At 60.2% G+C, this 18,220-nt stretch overlaps 1 protein-coding gene across 3 annotated transcripts in view; it reads right to left on the reverse strand.

The window, feature by feature from the left end:
• The window catches only part of AGAP3 (ArfGAP with GTPase domain, ankyrin repeat and PH domain 3), a 102,725-nt gene that overhangs the window by 62,075 nt on the left and 22,430 nt on the right, over window positions 1–18,220 (reverse strand). For 2 of the 3 annotated variants that reach the window (XM_088172485.1, XM_088172364.1), the window contains exon 2: window positions 3,177–3,235. In XM_088172485.1, coding sequence (XP_088028611.1) covers window positions 3,177–3,235 — 59 coding nt within the window. Of the gene's footprint in view, window positions 1–3,176; window positions 3,236–12,007; window positions 12,810–18,220 lie in introns of those variants that run through there. The other variant, XM_088172416.1, reaches the window with a different exon arrangement.

An 18,220-nucleotide genomic window follows, 5' to 3' on the forward strand; every position in this document is an offset into this window, starting at 1 on the left:
CTGTGGCCACCAGCACTCTGCAGCACAGACTGTGCCACCAGAGCACAGGACACCTCCCTGTCTGCCAGCTCCTCTGGGGCCAACGGAGCCAGCACATGGCAGGACAGGGAGCACACGGGCACACCCTCACCACTGCCACATCTGTCACCCCTGAGAGCACCTACAGAGCCAACAGTGTTCACACAGTGACAGCACAGAGAGCACAGCTGTGCCTGTCCTGCACGTGGCCCTGGAGCCACACTGAGCCAGGGGCTCTGCCCATGCTATGGACAATGGGAACAGCCCATCCCCTGCCCGAGCCCTCCTTGCTCCTGCAGCCTAACCAGGATAGCCACAGAGTCATGGAATCCTACAGCGGGTTGTGTTGGAAGGGACCTGCAAGCTATCCACGTCCTGCCATGGGCAGGGACACCTTCCACTATCCCAGGCTGCTCCAAGCCCCATCCAGCCTGCCCTGGGACACTGCCAGGAATCCAGGGGCAGCTCCTCTGGGCAACCAGTGCCAGGGCCTCACCATTGTCACCGGGAAGAATTCTTTCCCAATATCCCACCTAACCCTGTGCATGGGGAGCCATTCCCTTTTGTCTTTTCACTCCAGGCCTATGTCCCAAGTCCCCCTTCATCTTTCTTGGAGCCCCTTCAGGCACTGGAATGGGCTCTATCTTCTCTTCTCCAGGCTGAACACCCCCAGCTCTGCCAGCCTGGCTCCAGAGGACTTTCAGCTCTCAGAGCATCTCCATGGCCTCCTCTGGACTCACTCCAGGTCCATGTCTATGTTCTGTTGGGGGCCCCTTACATGGACACAGCCCTGGTCTCTCAGGAGGAACTCTGGAGAGCCCAGCCCTGGGCAGGCAGCTCAGGGCTTCAGTGCAGGGCTGGCCATGTCTCCTCTGCCAACAGAGCAGCTCCCAAGGGTGCCATACCACTCCAAAGATAAACACTGCAATGGCATTCAGCTCTAAAACTTGGACAGAGACTGCAGTTACACTTTCTTTGCATGCAGCACAAACCCTGACATGCATCTCACCAAAATCTTGCTGCTCTGCTGCGTCCTTGAGCTCACCTGGAGCTTCAAACCAGAACTGACAATCCTGAGGAACACAGCCCCTGAGAAGCAGCAAACTGGAGCCAAACAAGGTGTGCAAGCACTGTGGGAGCCTCTGTTCCATGGTTTTTGGGAGAATGCAGGAACACAGTCAGCACCGTGCTGGCACTGCCCAGTGCCAGGTCCAGGGAACGAGTCCTGCCAGGAGGCACCGTCAGTGTCCCCCTGCAAGAGCTCAGTCACTGCTTCCCCCTGGCCTGCAGCACTGCGAGGAGCTTCTGGGGGAACAGAGGGAGGGAAAACTGCTGAATATATCCTACATACATCCAATTATTCAAAGACCTTGGAGAAAGTATCCTGAATGCTTGGGAACACAAGCAGGAAGAGCAGCAAGAGCCTCAACTCCTGCAGGAGAGACAGAGGACACAGAGTTGCCTGAGAATGGGAAGGAAGTGAAGCTTGGCAACGTTTCTGGCTGGGGTCAGTGTTGGGCCCCTCATGACAAGAAAGACGCTGGGGGCCTGGATTGTGTCCAGGGCAGGGAATGGGGCTGGAGCCCCAGGAGAGGGGCTCAGCCTGGAGAAAAGGAGGCTCAGGGGGGCCCTTGTGGCTCTGCACAACTCCCTGACAGGAGGGGACAGTGCAGGGGTCGGGCTCTGCTCCCAGGGAACAGGGACAGGAGGAGAGGGAACGGCCTCAGGCTGGGCCAGGGGGGGTTCAGGTTGGAAATTGGGAAAATTCCTCATGGGAAGGGCTGCCCAGCCCTGGCACAGCTGCCCAGGGCAGGGGTGGAGTGCCCATCCCTGGGGGATTTAAAAGCCCTGTGGATGTGGCACCTGGGGACACGGTCAGTGTTGGCCTTGGCAGTGCTGGGGGACAGGTGGACTCAATGATCTCCAAAGACTTTTTCAACCCAAATGATTCTGTCACTCTAAACTAGGACTCTGAAAGGCCTCCAGGCTTTCAGAAGAGCTGCTTTGCTTGATCAAATCCCAGAGTAACAGGAATCCCCAGAGGTCATACAAAACCTGGGGAAAGGGCTGTGCCACTTGAGGAATAACTAAAAGCTTTAGGGTGGTTTAGCTGGCAGCATGGCTTTGCAGCCTTGCAGAGCCTCAACATCAGGCAGCAACACCCAAACAGCCGTGAGAATGCTTTTTAAAAAGCATAAACATGAAACTAACATTTACGTTAGGCAAACTAACAAATGAATATTTGAAGTTTGGTTTGATTCTCACTTAACTGCAGGTAAGAGACACTGGCAGGATAGTGCTGGAATGTTTTGCAAGAAAAATTTTGTTCTTTTGTTTCTTGGACTAATATTGACAGAAGTTAATCTTGCAAAAGCTGAAGGGAGAAAGAACTGAAGGGCACACACCAGGAGCCTCTAAGGAGAGCTGAGGGCTGGCACAGAGAGCACAGAAGAGCAGAGGGAGGAACCGATCACTGAAGCACCTGCAGCACCCTGCCCACGCCGACACACCTCCTGGCCACCCCAGAGCCTGCAACGCTGGCCAGGTCCCACTCGGAGGGGCTGTGCCGGGGCAAGAGGGTCAGGGGCAGCCCCTGACCACAGAGAGCTCACCCCACAGGGAGCTGGTGAAGCCTGGCAATGGTGTGACCTGGGGAAACCCAAATGGGGAGCCTCACCCCTGAGTTTGACAGAGCAGAACTGAGTTCATCCTCCTGCACCCTGCAGGGCAGGGACACCTCGGCAGAGGCAGGAGGAGTGCCAGGGCAGAGCTGACATCAGTGGGGCTCTGAAGGAGCAGTGACACCTCCCATGCCAGGATGGCTGCTCTGGGGCAGTACCTGAACCACCACCTTGTGCAGCAGCACCCAGACAGGCAGCACAGCTCTGCCAGGGCCAGCAGGGAGGCTGAGCACCTCAAACGGAGCCTTTTCACCTTCAGAGCCATGTGCTCTCCTGGATCAACAAGCTCTGCTCACCCCTGAGAGCGTGAGCTGCCCAGAAACCCCAGCCCCTCCCTGGCACGGCGGCAGCCACAGCTCCTCCTCCCTTCTGAGGCTGAAGCCTCTGTGTGTTTCCACCTGGGCACACGGAAATGCAGGATTTTCTGGAGGATCTGGGGAACCAGGGGTATCCCAGGCACAAGCCACAAGTACTCACCACCTTCAGCTCAGGCACCGAGCGACTCAGGGTCCACTCCTGGCTGTTCACAAATGAATCTGCAGACAGAGGGAAGAAATCATCAGGTTACTCTCAAGATCCCAGCAAGGATCCTGCTACACTGTCCCTGCTCCCTCCAGCCCTTCTACTGCAGAGACACAGAGCTGCAGGAGGACCCAGCACGCAGCTGGAGCCCCAGAAGGGGAGGAGCAGCCGAGCCAAGGGCAGTGGCAGTGTGGCACCAGAGGCTGGAACCCTCCCTTCAGCGTCCCCTGCCCCGAGCACAGAGGACAGGGGAGGCACTAGGGACCAGACACCCTTTTGGGGAGCACAAGACCCCAGAGCTGAGGCAGGTGTACAGGCTGTGCAGCGGTACCAGCCACGCTCCTGACTGAACACAAACACAATTCATTACTGCACGGCGTGCAACTGGCAGTGTGCTGCAATAGGCTCCCAGAGGCCGTGGCAATCCAGCATGGCTTGAGGAAACACCCCCACCCTGCCACAGAGCGCCTGGAGGACACCCTGAGCAGCAGAAGGAGCCAGCAGCCCCTCCTGACAAACATTAGTAGTGAGACCTTCCATCCCACACCAGCTCTGGGACAGGACCCACAGCAGCAGCACCTCCTGCATGTCTATCACAAACAAACAGAAAGGATTTTTGGAGACCAGAAACCTGTGGGAGCTCTGCATCTTCAGGAGCCTGTGATAAACCTGCCAAATCTGTGGCCACAGACTATCTCAGGAATGGGAATCTCAGATGGGCCCAGAGGGAAGCAGCAATCAAACACAGTGACCTGGTCACTGCCACTGCTCCAGTGTCACCCGAGGCCACAGGGAGGGTGGCTCCACACCTCTCCCAGCAGCCCCAGCCCCACAACCACAACTTCTAGTGCCTCCTCCAGCAGTCCCCAAACCACTCTCACAGGGAACAATCCCTTCCCAATATCCCATCCATCCCTGCCCTCTGGCAGTGGAAGCCATTCCCTGTGTGCTGTCCCTCCATGCCTTGTCCCCAGTCCCTCTCCAGCTCTCCTGGAGCCCCTTCAGGCCCTGCCAGGGGCTCTGAGCTCTCCCTGGAGCCTTCTCCTCTCCAGGGGAACATTCCCAGCTCTCCCAGCCTGGCTCCAGAGCAGAGGGGCCCCAGCCCTGGAGCATCTATCTTGTGCTGGAGGCAGCTCCAGAGCCGTGCCAGAGCCCACCAGTGCCTGCCCTCACCCCAGCTCACATTCCAGCCCTTGTAACTCCTTAGGGGAGGGAGGTTGGACACACAGCAGCACCAGCTCTTCCTCCATGTCCAGGCTAAAGCTCCATCTCACCTCTCCCACCTCACTGGGGAGCCCCAAGCCATGGGGAAGAGCCCACCCTTGCTCCCACTGCCAGAAGGCTGCCTGAGCTGCTCAGAGAGCACGAGGAACAAACCTGGCACTGTGCCCTTGTCCCTGTTTCCATCAGCCACCAGCACCCACAGGCCACAACATTCATCCATCATGTTCAAGAAAGGTGCAACATGGTGCTTCTGCCTGGACTTTACCTTCCAGGGCTGACTTAGGAACACTCCTTTGCAGGAGTTACAGACAAATAATCCCAGCTCTGCTGCAGGAACACCGGGTTATTAATAGCCATCCTGAGGAATCGCTTCTCTGCGGTGTCTTTCACCTGCCCTTTCCTTTTTTAGGCAGAATGTTTTTATTGAAACAATTCATCACTCAGGAGGAAAATTACACATTTTTGAGCCCTTTCCAAAAGGTAACAGCACACCTGTATTTCCAACTGCATCACTGGGTCTAAAAAAAGCTGTCACCTCCACTTGGGACTTCTGCCCTGCTCAGCCTCTTAGGCAGGTACTGTGACAGACAAAGCCCCATCCAGGTGCCCAGCATTCCCTGATGGGAGCAGGCAGCACACACTCGTGCTGTGTCACTGCACACAGCAGATTTTGGCAGGTTCTGAGGCACACACTCGGTCACCAGCCTTGGGAAGGAGCAGAGGCAGGGAGAGCCCTGGAGAGGCTCGGAGAGGCAAGGATGACCAGGACAAGCTGCCCAAAAACTCCCAGCTGCCTCCTGCACCAACTGTCCCAACACATCCTTGCTAGGCTTTTAACCCAAGTTCAAGAATTTGCAACACTTTGATTATTGACTTGCTGAGAAGGCCCTTGAGTAAACCTAACACAAATAAACACTGCCAACACAAGGCCAACAGGACTGCACTCAACCACACAACACACCCTGCTGGTCACTCCCATCAGCACACCTCACCTGAGCCCCAGGCACACCTGCACATCTGTCTGCCCCCTCCAGCACCTGCCAGGCCTGGATGCCAGCCCAGGCCACCCACTGGTCCTGGTGACCCACCCAGTACATGTGGCATTGCCAGTCCAGGGGTCCCAGCACAGCCCAGGGGTCCCAGCACAGCCCAGGGGTCCCAGCACACCTGCCTGCACCCACACTGTCTCCACTCAGCACCACGGCAGGGTGTGAGCACCACTTTACACCGTGCAGCTGGAGTCTCCCTTCGTTCACAATCACCTGGAAGTCAGTGAGATGCACATCTTGGAGGGGCTCGGTCCCTTTGAGGCCCCTTCTGGAGCCAAGGTCACAGGTGTCAGGAGCAGAAGACCCCTGCGTGCCCCTGCCACCCTGGGCCAGACCTGTACACACCAACCCTTCAACTGAGCAACACCTCGGTGAACAGACACGTCTCTTGTTCACGGGCACACCCCACTATGGCTCTGAAAACCTGCCTGGAGCAGCACTCTCACACTGCCCCAGCCTCTCTCCTGCCTCATTAGCTGAGCAGGAGGGAGTTTTGATTAAGGATGAAGAGGCCGAGCATGCCCACAGTCCAGAGCGGGCTTGTGTCCTCTGCTGCACCTTGTGGCATGTGGGGAAGCTTCCCACCTGCCACCTGGACAGGGTACTCTAGGCCATCAACACTTGATAGGACAAGAGGAAATGGCCTCAAGCTGCACCAGGATCAGCTCTGTCAGCCAGGTCTCAGACACTTCCCAGGATGGAGCCTCCTCCTCCCTGATTTCCCTCCTGTGCCATCACTCCTGCAGCAGTGTGTGCACGGATCACACCCACAGAGCTGCCAAAGGGCAGCTCACAAGCAGTTTCTCAACCCAAAACAACCACAGCCCAAGCAGCTGGCTGCTGAAAACCAGTGACATGACGCTGATGTCAGCTCTGTCCATACAAGTGTTCACGCTTGGTTGTCAAAATGCAGAACGTGGCAAGTCCCTGCACTCATGGCTACGAATCCCATCAGGGTGACATTATACATCCTGTGTGACATTACTACACACCAGAGCAGCAGCAGACTCCAACAGCACCATTCCCTCTGTGGCTGCCAGACCTTCCCCATTTCCCTGCAGACCCTCCCCACCCACCACACTGAGCTGGAGGGGTGCAGGGGTGCCCAGCCCTCAGGCACTGCTCCCCATAGGAACAGGCACAGGATCCCCACGGTCTCCTGGGTGAAGCTGTAACCATGTGGAAGGACACAGAGAGCCACCAGCCTGACCAGGGCTGAGGCACCACCCAAAACCCCAGGCAGGTGAGCAGAGACCCCGCTGCAGCACCTGGGCCCTGGTGCCAGCTCATCCAGCAGGGACTGCCTCCAGCAGGGGACACCTCCAGGGCCTGATCTCCCACTGAGAACTGGGGTGCATGTAGCATCAGGGAGTCAGGAATCACTGGACAGCTTCACTGCTGGACTGGCTGCATCGCCTGCAATTCCAGATGAAAATACACCTGGCCACTCTTCCTGCATCTTCTCTTTGTTATTTAACCACACAGAGGGGACCAGGCTGTCCTTGCTACAGTTCAACACCTTCCCCAGGTGTACCTGACCTCCAAAGCCCCAGCAGTGGGCTCAGGGAACCACTGCTTCATACCAAGAGCTGCAGCACAGCCCAACAGCACCCCTGGCTCCATGACACAACCGTTTATACAAAAGGAGATCAGTCCAGACCGGCCGGGGCAAAGGAGATTCAAGACAACTCTGTAACACTCCAGAAGCTTCTGTTGATGGAAGTTTCCCAGCACAGGCAGCTCTACTGCAGAAGGTGGAAATTTGGGAGGTGGGGTGGGCAGAGCCCCTGCCATGCAGAAGAGCAGACAAGGACATAAGAGGAGGCACTCTCTAGCTGATGTCCCTTGGTCAGTTGGTCATCCTGGACACCCCCAGGACCTCCAGACCAGACCCCAGCTGTGGGACAGCAGTGTTGTGTGCTGAGGAGGCAGGACCAGCACCCTCCATCACAGAGCAGGGCATTCCCTGTGCCCTGAAGACAGCTTGGAGAGGGCTCAGCCACACACCCACAGCTCCCAGCACCCACATCCCACAGGGAGGCTGGGAGGAGAAAGGGGCTGGCTGGCCAAATCCAACTGCTCACCCCAGCTGCTCCACGGACGATGCACAGCAGGTTCATCACCCTGTGCTTCAGAAGCGTCAGTGCCAGACACATCTGGACTCACACAGCAACTAATAATTAACCAACTCATTATCCAAACCATGGTGGAACTCCCTTGGACACTGCAACCCTGGACACTAAACCCAGCCTTGAAACCTGGTCAGAGGCTGAGCAAATACAGCAGAGGCCACACAAACCGAGGCCACTTGTGGCCACCACTGCGGCCACACAAACGGACCCACCTGAGCGCACACACAGATCAAAGGGAGGCAGAGGCAGCGTGCCTGGGCACAGCCACCCCTCCTGGGCACAGCCACCCCTCCCAGGCCAGGCTGATAAAGCCTGTACCCCGGCAATGCTGGCAGGATGGGGATTTCTCCAGGTCAAGGACCAGCACAGGCACAGCCAGCGTTCCAGTCAGCACTGAGCCAGCACGGCAACCCACTGCAGGACGTGACCTTGGCAAGGATTATCTCAGCAGAGCTTTGAACACTCTGCAGCAACAAAAGGAGACAATGCTGTGTCTCTGGGAAAGGGAATGCTTAGGAACTGCCATCCTTGCTTCATCACCATGCCACAGACAGCAGCAGCTGCTGACACTGTGCTCTGAGCTCAGTGCAGACTCTTCAAGATCCAGGCATTTCAACCTGCTGCTCTCCAGCTCCCATCCAAATACTGTCAAACACCCAGACCAAATCCTGCTGTGATGGTGGGACAGGGTCTGCTGGAAGGGAAAACCCAGCAGAGTGACACAGAAAGACAGGTAACTCAGCCTCCCATCACAGCATTCTGTGGGGATCTACCTCACCAGCAAAAATCTGCTCCCAGTGTGCCTGACCCCAGCTCCAGCTGTGCAGCCCCACGAGTGCTGGCAGGTGAACACTGAGGCACTGGGCTCCCTCTTCCTAAGGCTGCCCGTGACTGCAGCCAGACAGCTCCACACACACCACACACCCTCTGACCTCGCCCTAAGAACTGAGCCCTCCAGAGAACTGTCCCAACAGCTCCCTCCCTGACACCTTCCAGAACTCTCAAGTTTTTCCCAAATGTGGACACCAGACTGGCCTCAGCATCCGAGGCATCTCTAACCCCACCATGACACCTCTGCCTCTCAGCAACACTCCCAGCTCAGCCAAGGCAAGTACCAACACGAGGTGATATTTATCATGACCTACCCAACTCACTATGCAAACTTCACCCAATCCATGAGAAAACAGCCCTGTCTTCTCTCAGAAGCCTTCCCTCACATGCCCTGTAAATCAGTACTCACACACGAGAGTAAAGGGAGGTACCTTAAAGAACCTCAAAAAGCAGGGCATCTCTCCAGGAGAGGGGACACAGCTGTGACATAGAATCACAGAATATCCCGAGCTGAAAGAGACCCACAAGGACCATCAGTCTCACCCCTGGCCCTGCACAGACACCCCAACAATCTCACCCTGTCCCTGGGAGCACTGTCCAAATACTCCCTGAGCTCTGGCAGCCTTGGGGCCATGACCATTCCCTAGGGAGCCAGTTCAGTGCCCAACCATCCTCTGGGGGAAGAACTCTTTCCTGATCTCCAACCCAAACCTCCCTGACACAGCTCCATGCTGTTTCCTCCGATGAGGAATGTTTCCCGAGCCATCAGAGATGCTGTACCCAACACACAGTCCCTTCATGCACAGGAACAACTCCAATTCCAGAACAGTCCAGTTTTCCTAAGACCATACCCTATTAGAGAGCCTCTCTGGAATGGCACCAGCCAACACGTGGATACCTAGAAATGCTCTGAACCACTGACCACGATCACCTGTGTTGACTCTGTGTTGACTTTGCTCTCTAGTCCCAAGGGCTGTTGTCTTCCCTTGCCCATTACACAAGGATCAGCTCTTTATGTCTTTTTTGGGTAACAAACCCTGAAATCCCCCATCACCTCCCTGTGTGCTCAATCCCAGCCGAACCCCTCCAGGGCTGGGAGAAGCATTTGGAGCATCCCCCTGGCTTTTGTGGGTATATCTGGATGCAGATCATGGTGTGGGGTGGGTATCACGGTGTGCTGTAAACAAAGCACTCCAGGTTCTGGAAACAGAGAGGGTGCTGGCTTGGCTCTCTGCCGGGACTCCTACATCCAGCTTTTCCAAGTGCTGATAACCACAGCTGCAGCTGCACCCCCAGGAGGGCAAGTTGGGGCTGCACCAGCAGCTTTCCCAGGGCAAGGTGGGCAGCGCCCACACAGAGCATCAAAGTCTGTGGGACATCAAGTGGTGTTTGGAACACCATGGGCCTGCAAGGCTGGAACAGGAATGGGGCAGAGCCCTCCTGAGCAGCCCCGTGGCAGCAGCACTAAGGCTGAGCCCCTCCAGCCCTGGCTCAGAAACCCACAGCTCCCACCAGAGCAAGCCATGGACCAGAATTCTGATCACAGAGACAACGGGGAGATGGGGCACAAGAGAGGACAAGCGGCAGCTACTTTGCTGTGCAGACTTCACCAATGCCTTTTCACCCCTCACCATTCCCAGGAGGACACGGGGTTGGTGGGCACAGGGACTGTGCAGGTACCAGGCAGGTAATGAACGGTGCTCTCAGTGTGACCAAACCTGCTGTGAGCTCTGCAGCGCCAGGGGCTCCTGCCAGGAGCAACAGTGCCAGTGCGGCTGGAGAGGTCAATCCCTGAGCCTCTGCCTCCAGCACGAGCCACAGTGGCAAACACTAATCCCTGCAGCAAGCAGTGGTCCTGCAGGAGCTGGCTGGTCACTGCTGCAGGGACCCCAAGCCGCCCACACCGCTCCCCACAGCAGCCTCAGCAGGGTCTCCCAAAGACAGATCCAAAGGGAGCTCCTACCTGTCTCGTGGAGGAGCCAGGTGAGAGGCAAGGACGCCAACCAAGCGCTCAACCTCGCTGTTTCTCTGGGAACGCGGCCGCCAGGCCGGGGCTGCTGGCGCAGCTCCCACTGGAAGCGGCAAGCAGGAACAGGCCCCCGCTGCAGGGGCAGGGCCCGGCCCTCCCTGCCCGCATACACCCACATTCCGCAGCCATGAGCGCACCTCCCCTCTCCTGGGAACCTCCTGCCACCCAGCCGGAGCGGCACAGCCCGGGCTGCCCTGCCAGCACCGGAACCCCCGGAGCGCAGCGGCATCCCGGCCCTTTGCCTTGTGGTGCACGGGCAGCCCTGCACCCATGGGAGCTCCAGAACCTTCCCCTGCAGCACAGCGGGCCCGAAGGACAGAGGGGCTGGAGGATGGAGCCCCTGAGCTCCCTGCGGAGCTGCTCCTGTGCTGATCTCTACGGCCCAGCACTGCCGGGGAACGGCGCTGCCCTGGACAGGCACTGCCTCGGGAGCAACCAGGATCCTCGGGAGCATGTGGGTTCCCTGGAGAGCCTGCCAGCCCTAAGGCATCCTCTGCACATCAGACCAGCAGAGAACTGCCTCCACAACACCCGGATCCGGAGCAGAGCCATGGAACCCAGCGAGGCCCCCCGGGAGCGGGCGGCAGGCCTTGGCCCAGCCCCCAGCTCCATGCGTTCCATGCCTTAAAAAGCTGTGGATGCTGCTGTCGCCTCCCGGCCCTGCCAGGACACAGGGCTCGGGGCAGCTCCTTGCACAGGGCCTGGAAGGGCACAGAGGCACAGCCAGCACTGCCCCGGACAACTCCCCACCAACATCGGAGAGTTGAACACCCAAGAGCTGCTTCAGCTGCCAGTACCCATTGAATGCCCAGCCCCATGGGGACCCTGTCCCCCCGTCCCGTCACTGGTAATGCCATATCTGCTCTCTGCACGCAGCCCCATACCAGGCGAGGGTCTCTGCGCTCCCGAACACGAGGTCTTAGTGAGGGATCTCGGCAGGGGTGGCTGGGGCTGAGCATCCCCCAGATGAGGCCGTGCACCATGGAGCCGCTCACAAGGGGGGGGATGCAGGCACACTTCTGGGCTCCCCAACCCCCTGTGCTGTTCCACACCTCTGCTCTGGCAACCTCCCAAACAGTCTCACTTGCCCGGGAGACCACCAACAGCACTCCTCTCCCCATTCCGCAGATGCTGCTGGGCAAGGGCAGGAAGGCTCGGCCCATCCTGCCCGTGCTGGGACACCACCAGGGCAAGCAGGACATGTAACACACGTGCTTGACTCTCAGGTGTGTGGCCAGCAAGGGAACGAGTCCCCGGAGCGCATCCTGCCAAGCAGCCACACCAGGGCTGCTCCAGCACCACTGCCGGTGCAGTGCCCAGGGCACCGGAGCACGACACGACCTGTGAGCACTCACACGACCTCACTGGGCCCAGTGCAAACCCTGCAGAGCACCGGGCCAGAACCAGGTGCCAGTGCACAGCCCAGAGCCCCGGCTGGGACAGGCACAGCCACCCATCCCTGCAGGCCACGCTGGCACAAGGGGCTCTCGGCAGCCCAGCGCTGCCCCTGTGCTCACTTACCAAGAGCCCGCAGAGGACCCCCACCCAGGAGGCCAGGCTCCACACTGCCGTGGGGATCCTTGGGGCACACGCTGCCACGCTCTCGCCTTCGGAAGCGGCTCGTGAGGAGTTTCCAGAGTCCCCCTGTCTGCACAGGGTCGGTGTGCAGCCGGCCCCCGACCCTGCTCAGCTCCGGGTACAGCAGGTCCCGCTTGCTGGGGCAGGTGTGCAGGGAGCTGGCATCACCCTCGCTCTTGGTGCGGAGGCGCGTGGGGCGCAGGAGCCCCCCAGACTCGGACCGCCGCAGCTCGTGGCCCCGGCGCAGGCGGAAACTGAAGCTTTTCCGCAGGGAGCTGAAGTTCTTCCTGGGGCTGGAGCCGCTCCAGCCGCTGCCCCCGAAGAGGTTCCAGCGGCGGCTGCCCCACAGGGAGCCCCCGCGGAGGAAGCCGGGGCTCTCGGCGGGGTGCGGCGGCCGGGCGCTGGGCAGGAAGGTCATGCTGCTGGGGCGCGGGCGCTGCGCCTCGCCGGGGCCGTCGCCCTCTCCCTCGGGGCTCTGCCTGCGGGGCGAGCGCAGCCGGAGCAGGTCCAGGAGGCCGCCGCGGGCGCGGGCGGGGGGCGGCGGCGGCAGCAGCGCCCCGGTCAGCCCGTTCCCCGCCGCGCAGAAGCTCTTGGGCCGCCGGCGCTGCTGCTGCGCGGCGCCGAGCGCGGCCTGGACGGCGGGGACGCCCTGCAGGTCCAGCGACTCGCAGACGCTGACGGCGCGGCGGGGGCTCGGCCGCGGGGCGCCCCGGCCCGGCCCGGCCCAGCGCCAGCCTTCGGCCATGGTCAGCGGCGGGGCTGCCCCATGGCCCCTCGCCCGCCGCTCTCCGCCGCCGGCGCGGGGCTCCCACGACGCGCCCGCATGTCCGGGCCGTGCTCGGCGCCGCCAGCGCGGGGCTGGGCCGGCCCGCCCCGGAACGGGCCGGGGCCGCGATGGGGATGGGGCGGGGGCCGGGGCCGCCCCGCCCGCCGCGCCCTCCGCGGGCACCGACGGCACCGAGCCCGGGGGACGAGCGGCGGCGGCGCCGTCCCGGAGCGGCGCGGGGCTGCGGCCCCGGGCAGAGCAGCGCGGTCCCTGTCACTGCTCGGCCGCTCTCAGTGCCCGCGCCGGAGCCCGCAGCAGGAGCGGCGGCGCTGACTCGGAACCTGCCGTGGCGCTCACCGGGACCAGAACCGGCCCGGACCCCGTCGAGGCGGCGCCGAGCACCGGGACCAGAACCTGCCTGGGCCCCGCTGGGGTGTTCACCAGGACCAGAACCGTCCCGGACCCTGCCAGGTACCGACCGCCGGGCAGGGCCGGCAACGGGGGCCTCGGTGCGGTGCGGGGCCGGCCGTGTCCGCCAGGGGGCGCTGCGCTCCCGCTCGCCGCTGCTGCCCGCGACACCGGGAGGGACACCGGGAGTGACACCGCGACCCTGGCGGATCGACACCGGCAGCGACACCGGGATCGACACCCGGATCCCGGCGGGACCGGCTCCGGCGCCAGGATCGGCTCCGGCAGCGGCAGTGGGATCCCGCTACCGGCAAACAAACACACGCAGCCCTTCGGCGGTCCCGCTCCATCCGCCCCTTTCCGCATCCCCGCGTCCCCCGCTGCCTTCCCCGGCCGCAGTCCCACCGCACGTCCCCAGCCCCGCCCGGAGCTTCCCTGCTCCTGCCAGGACCCCCCGCTCTCGGCGCCCAGACCCCCGCTCCGGCCGCACCAGCCCTGCACCAGATCCAGCTACCTGCTGCCTTCTCACCTTTCCCAAAGCTGTGATGGGGCAGCGAACCCCCCAGGCAGCCGCCCTGTGCTCCGGGACACGGGGGGTCAGTATGGACCCAGGCAGTAACTCACACCCTGGAGCACAGACCCAGCAGCACCGACTTCCAGAGCCCCCCCCGAGCCCGAAGCAGAGGGCACCAGGTGAAGTGTGCCACCTCAGCCAGAGCTTCACTCCTGTCTCGTTCCAGGGCAGTCCCTTCCTTTGACCAAACCCACCATCACCAAGCACTGACCCTCCCTCTCGGCCACTGAAGTCCTGACTGTGGTACCTCCTCCAGCTCTTCCCCAGCACCCCCCATTGCTGCCTGCAGTCCCTGTCTCCAGCATCACCCCAGGGCACTCCTCCTCCTTCTCCTCTTCCTCTTCTTCCTCCTCCTTTTTCCTCCACACCTTTTCCCTCTCCCTGGCTTTCCTCCTTCACATTGCAAGTATGATCTGTGCTCCCTCTGGGGAGGAAAAAAAAAGATGCCTCACTCCCCCTTAAACTATTTTTACCTAACTGAAAGCCCTGTCTGCTGAGCCAGCCCAAGTCTTCTCCTGCTTCTCCAGGCCTCTCCAGGGAACACCTTAACATCAGGCACCTCCCTTTCCCCCTCCTTATACAGGACTTTTTGACTCCACTGCCTTGACTCTTTCAAACTCCCATCACCTTCTTGAACTGTGCCTTCTCTTCGAACCCTCATTCTTCTCCTCAGCAAGCCTCATCCTACTTCTCCAGTTTTCTGGATGCATCCAGGCCTCAGACAAAGCCAAACCCCACCTGCACAGCCAGCACCTCGGCCAAGCCCCTTCATTCTCCTTTTTCCCTCCTCTCCTAAGCCCACAGGTCCCACCATCCACCTCCCCTCCCATCCCTGTCAGTAGCACAGACCCCACCACGGCCTGGAGGAGCAGAGGTCCCACCCAGAGCCTCTCCTGGGGATTCACGTCCCGCTCTTCCCTCAGGTGTTCGCACCTGTCAGCACCAGCCCTGTGCGGGCAGTTCCCCTCCCTGGTATCCTCTGCTGAACGCACAGAGCTGGAGCTCAGAGCTGCCACTCCCCACGCCATGGCCAGGCCCGTGGGCAGACAATGGACACATCCCACTCCCCTCCTTCCCCAGACAACGGGCACCTGTGCCCGGGACTGAGCAGAAGGCGCCTGCCAGCCCGCCAGAGCTGCGGCTCTGCCATCTGTGCCAAGGTCACAGGAACGGGAACTGCCAGACTGGATCCGACCCGCATGCACAGCATCTGCCACCCCGGCTCCCGGAGCAGCCGCACTGCAGCGCCAATGAGGAATTCTGCAGGAAGCAATTACAGGGGAATGTCTTCCACAGTACTGAACACCAGACAGGGCTGGCTGCGGGACCGGGCTCTGAGAGCCGACCTGGCAGGGGTACCTCAGGCACAGATACCTGGCTCTGGGCAGGGAACCAGGGCAGGACCCTCACAAGCTCCTTTCCCCCGTGCCTGGCACAGCTCTGTGCTCCCAGGGATGGAAAGTTCTTCCTGTAGGGAGACGAGATCCATCTCTTTCCAAACCCTGGGTTTAACACATACTCCAACAGCACCAGATGGTTTCCCTTCCACATGAGTCTCAGCTTTTTAAAATATTCTGGCAGGTTCTGGCTGTGAGGTGTCTGAATCACAGACTGTCTGCTGGAGAGAGGATGCACCTTGTGCCTGCTGAGGCAGGACTGGACATGCTGGATCCCCCCGACAGGGTCTGTCTGACCCATCCCTACGGCCTCCCCAAGACTCCTCCAGCCTGTGACCTCCTTCCTGCTCCAGCTCTTCCTCCTCCTGTGATTCCATCCAAATTCTGATTAAATCTATTGAAAAACATGGAGAGCTCCCCTTAGCTGAAAACATCCTTTCCCTGTCCTACCAAGGATCATATTTTTAAAGCATTCCCAATTCTTTGCAGTTTGTCTCCACCTTTCTTAAACACAGAGTCAGAACCTGGGCACAACAGTCAATTGGAACCTCCAGCAGGCTAAGAAGAAATACAGGTACAACACCTGTCCTACTGCATCCCAGTAAGATACTGGTCTGTACCACAGTAAAAGCATAACCATTCTTACCTAATTAGGCTGTTCTGTGGCAAAGGTTTCCAAAAGCTGTGTGCATTGATGTGTATATTGACATGATCCCCTTGATGTTACTTTGAAAGACATCTAAAATAGGTTAAAATGGAACTTTAGATTCATCTCCTGGGGTTGAGGGCTGCAGGCACCTGCACACAGATTGGGAATCTGTACCCCAGGACAGGTTCAAACCCCGCCAGTCTCTGCAACACATGGGCTCCAGCTGCCTCAGCCCTCCACCAATGGAGGAACTGCTCTGAGAACAAGACCAGAAAACACCAGGGTTTGAGGAGAGCCATCACTGCAACTCCCCAGCTGCCTTTGTGTCTCTTCTCTGGCACTTCACACCATAACCATACTGGGTTGGACTGGAGCTGTGTCTATGTCTAATGCAGAGGACAGGTGACAGCTCACCTGCTCACAAGCTGCCGGTGGGCAGCAGCTTGGCCGGAGTCCCCAGGGCTATGTGGGGGTGCAGAAGCATCTCCAAGAGGGGAACAGTAACAGTAACAGGGCCTTGGCACCAGAGCAGGTGCCTGGGGACAGAAACAAGCTGGTCCCTTACCAGCCCTTCTTTGAGTCACATGCATGGTACAAACTTACGGCCAGCAACATCTGGCTGAAATTAATATAATTCATGAGAGGTTTAACAACAGCTGCATGGAAATAGTTCGAGAGCCAGGGAACATTCCAGTGCTGGCTGGCCCTGGTGTGACATTCAGGGTGGAGCCCTGAAAAGGAAAGGGAGTCTAAACCATGGTTAAATGCTCCAATGTGCTCCCCAGACCCCACGACACTGGTATCACTGCTCTCCCAGACCCACCAGCACTGGTATCTCTGTGTTCCCCCAGACACAAATAGTACTGCTGCTCCAGAGATCTGCAGAGAGGGTGGTTTTGTTGCCACGGAGATGTCCAGCTGGGAGAACGGGACACCTGCACCCACCATCCCTCCTGGGTTCAACGGCACTGTCACTCTGCAGAGGGGCTGAGTCTGGGGCCCCCCTGCAGCCCCCCACATCCAGCAGGGATGAGGGAGCAGCATTGCCCCGGCAGCCGGGGCAGGGAGGAGGCTCCTGGCATGGATGGCCCCAGCGGTTCCGAGTGCCCATGCAGAGGGCAGATGCCAGCACCAGGCACACCAGGAGCACGGGAAGACACGAGCCAGCAGCAGGCCCTACGTGCCACCAGGGCTGCGAGTGCCCGAGGCCGACAGCCCTGCACAGACCGTGCTGGCACTGCGACCGTGGCACCACTGCCAGGGACAAAGGACGGGGCGCAGGACAGGTGACAACGCCACACCTGTGCCAGGCTGGAGGGCACGCAGGGCTCCGGCACACGCTGTCCAGCTGGAGCAGGAGGGCTCTGTGCACCGCAGGGATGGCAGCCAAGCCGCCCCGCAGCCGCAGGAGGACCCCGAGCGCTGTGTCAGGACCACGCCGGAGCTCCCGGGCTCTGCAAACCAGCTGCAGCCGGCCGGGCCATGCAGCAGGAATACTGATGAGGCTGAGGCAGCCGGAGCGGCTGGGGGCGCAGGCTCGGCGGCCCGGCCGTGGGGTGCAGCCCCCGCAGCCCCGCGTCACAGCCCACACTGCAGCGCGTCAGCAGCACCGTCACTGCCAGCCGTGCCGGGGACAGGAGCGAGCCACTGACACCCCAACGGGAGCAGGGAGGAGACACACGTCCCCTGACCCTGAGCAGAGAGACACGTTCACACTGAATCCTGCACAGGCTCAGCATCCACCGCAGCACCACTGCACACCACACAGCTCCACTGTGGAAACCTTTTCTGGTCACCCCAGGCACCCCAAAAATTCCTTCTGGCCACCTGAACCACGCTGGGCCCAGGAGACAACGTCTCCTGCTCTGCAGTGACAAACAGCCACCCACCCCACAGCCCTGCACATTCCCAGGCTCCTGGCACTGCTCCAGGACCGAGCTCTGCCACAGACCCTCGTGCCCTGCGCTGCCCCGTCCCTGTGCCCGTGGCCACCGGCAGCGCAGAGCCCTGGGTCTGACAGCTGACACAATGACGGGCTGCCCAAGGCGTCTTGCCGAGAGGTGCCTCAAAGCAGGTTGTTCCCTACAGTTTCCATGGAGAGGAGGAACGGGCCCAGCCAGCAGAGAGTTAACACCAGCTGGGAAGTAAGTAACAGTCACAGGAGAGCCCGACTCCAGCACCAGCTCCCTCCCTCCTCCCACACTGCACACCCCCAGCTCAGGTCCTGCCGCAAACCTCGAGCTGCTGATGAGGAAATTGCCACCTTCTCCCCCCCAGCCCGGGATAAAGCGAACGCCTCCCTCCCACGGACGTGAGGTCAGGCCCAGGTCACCCACACAGGGCACGGCCACGCTCGTGTCCA

This window comes from Sturnus vulgaris, chromosome 1, assembly GCF_052056855.1.
Source record: "Sturnus vulgaris isolate bStuVul1 chromosome 1, bStuVul1.hap1, whole genome shotgun sequence".
NCBI lineage: Eukaryota > Metazoa > Chordata > Aves > Passeriformes > Sturnidae > Sturnus > Sturnus vulgaris.